This window comes from Morone saxatilis, unplaced genomic scaffold (assembly GCF_004916995.1).
Source record: "Morone saxatilis isolate NCDOM2014 unplaced genomic scaffold, NCSU_SB_2.0 Contig12, whole genome shotgun sequence".
Taxonomy (NCBI): Eukaryota; Metazoa; Chordata; class Actinopteri; family Moronidae; genus Morone; species Morone saxatilis.
In genome coordinates, this window is record NW_023339674.1 from 6,963,515 (window position 1) to 6,965,945 (window position 2,431).

Sequence of the window (2,431 nt, forward strand, 5' to 3'; positions counted from 1 at the left end):
GATCCGGCAAAGAAATGGCACGGAGCCCGAGTTGGCACAGCTGCACGTACACATGAGCTTCCCATTAGCCCCCCCTCTTCTCTCGCTCTCTCTTTGTCTGTCTGTCTCTCTTTGTCTGTCTCTCTAACTCGCTCTCTCTTTGTCTGTCTGTCCGTCTCTTTCTCTCGCTCTCGCTCTCTCTCGCTCTCGCTCTCTCTCTCTCTCCTGCTTCACCCGTCTCCTTTCATCAACCATCAGCAGCCTTTGACAGCACGTCAATGTTTCAAATGCCAATTCCTTCTTTATTTCAGGAAGACATGCAATTATCATTTTTCAATGTCAGATTTTCCCTCTGTGTTTTGTGTCAAGCAGCATTGATGTTTGTCTTTTTAGAGCTGCTTTGCATACATTGACATGCTGACATTCTTTCGAGGGTGCACGCTTTGATTTCTTTTTGTATAAAATTAACTGTATTTGTAAGTGCATTCATGTTTTATTCTAAAATTTAGATGTATGTTTGTATTTTGATCAAGAATATGTACTGTACCTGCACCGATCTGTATTTTCACCTTCACCATGATTGTGTGTTGTACAGGAACCCTAGCTGTGAGGTGCATCAGGAGCCAGTCAGTCTGAATGTGATTGATCCCACTCTGCACGACACCCTGACCCAGTGTATCAACACTCGCTGTAGCCAGAGATACACCAGCAGGTATACACACTAAGATACACACATCTACAGTAAACATTAACAGCTATAATGAATATAGGAATGCATGTATAAAGTATAACAGTCTTACAGAACCAAACCTCGGCCCGAGGATCTTAAAGTAGCTGGCGGACATGTAGAGCCTTAAAAGTTTTCAGTAAAATCTTAAAATCAATTCTAAAACTTACTGGCCAGTGTAAAGAGTCTAAAACAGGAGTGACGTGATGAGTTCTGTACAGTCTGGATTTGACCATTAGGTACAGAAGCATAAACCACCAGACAAATAAAACGCACACATAAATCTGACATGAGGTATAGAGTGGATTTACAATAAAGTTATATGGCCAACCATGAGAATGTCATGCTCATAAACAGCACAGTGCCACTCAGTGGTAATGAATGGAAAGTGTGCTCAAATCTGTATTTGTAGGCCAGTATAGAATCAACTCTAAATATTGTATCAGTGCATATTTAACCCAGAAACATGACTTTGTGTGTGTGACAGTCTACTGTAATGCACTGTTAAATAAATCACAAACGTTTAATAATAATAATAACAATAATAATGATACTTAGGAATTCCTGTCAGATTTAAATTTAAATAGATTTACCTTTTTAATTGAAAATAAATAAATAATTTGTCTCTGAAAGACGACTTTTTTGTTGATGATCTTTGTGTGTGTTTATTTTGATCACTATATTCTGCGCCCGGTTTCAGTGACTGTTTTGGCGTATTGGACTGTGAGTGGTGCATGGTGGACAGCGACGGTAAGACTCATCTCGACAAGCCATACTGTGCCCTGCAGAAGGAGTGTTTCGGGGGCATCGTCGGTGCCAAGAGTCCTTATGCGGACGGCCTGGGACTCTTAGGTGAGTGAAATGTGGATAAAAATCAAGTACTCACGCTAAAGAACTAGATCCTTTCTGTTGTAAATATTGTGATATTGCGATGTTACAGTACAAAGCAGCTGTGTCCTTCAAAGCCTTCGCAGAGCCTGGTTCCACAGTTAGACATTTTTTGTAATGACTATCCTACCTAATCAGTACAGTAAAGAAACAAACAAGCAACAACAGAAAAAGAAGACAAAGGTATAATTATTTTCAGGGTCTTTGGTACAACAGAAATGTAACTTTCATCACAGACAATCATTATTTCAGCTTGACTGAAACTTTTCTGCTGCATGGTTATTTTTCTTTGGTTCTTCTTTTTTAAGAAGAGAATTGGCCATCTGCCTGCACTTGAATAGTTTTTCCTTGGCATTCCACACTGATGAGAGAATCGAAGTGAAGTAGAAAATGTCTCGGCGTCGCAGCATGAGTTAGGATCTGAGCCCGAGCTGTTTCATATTGGCTTGTTGTCACTTCTTGAGCCGTCTGAAATCCTTTGTACTTTAAACAACCTTCTGCCTGTCCTTCCCTCTCCTTTCTTCCTCTCGCTTTCTTCTACAGATGAGGAGGTGGCATCTCTGAACATGATCAAGAGCGCCCCTGTGGGTCCAGTCGCCGGGGGCATTATGGGATGCATCATGGTGTTGGTGCTGGCTGTGTATGCATACAGACACCAGATCCACAGGCGTTCGCACCAGCACATGTCACCACTGGCAGCACAGGGTAGGAACTGATGGATGTGCTCACACATTTATAAAGTGAAACCTTACAACTTCTAAATTGAAATTGATGTGGAATTCCCATAGAGGCACCATGAACAAAAAAGACCCACAGCATCATTTTCTGCATTTGTGG

General features: G+C 41.3%; 1 protein-coding gene across 2 annotated transcripts in view; it reads left to right on the plus strand.

The window, feature by feature from the left end:
• cachd1 (cache domain containing 1) overlaps nt 1-2,431 on the plus strand; it is a 92,015-nt gene that overhangs the window by 80,819 nt on the left and 8,765 nt on the right. For both annotated transcript variants that reach the window (XM_035653831.1, XM_035653829.1), the window contains 3 exons: nt 575-691; nt 1,407-1,558; nt 2,138-2,299. In XM_035653831.1, coding sequence (XP_035509724.1) covers nt 575-691; nt 1,407-1,558; nt 2,138-2,299 — 431 coding nt within the window. The remainder of the gene's footprint in view (nt 1-574; nt 692-1,406; nt 1,559-2,137; nt 2,300-2,431) is intronic.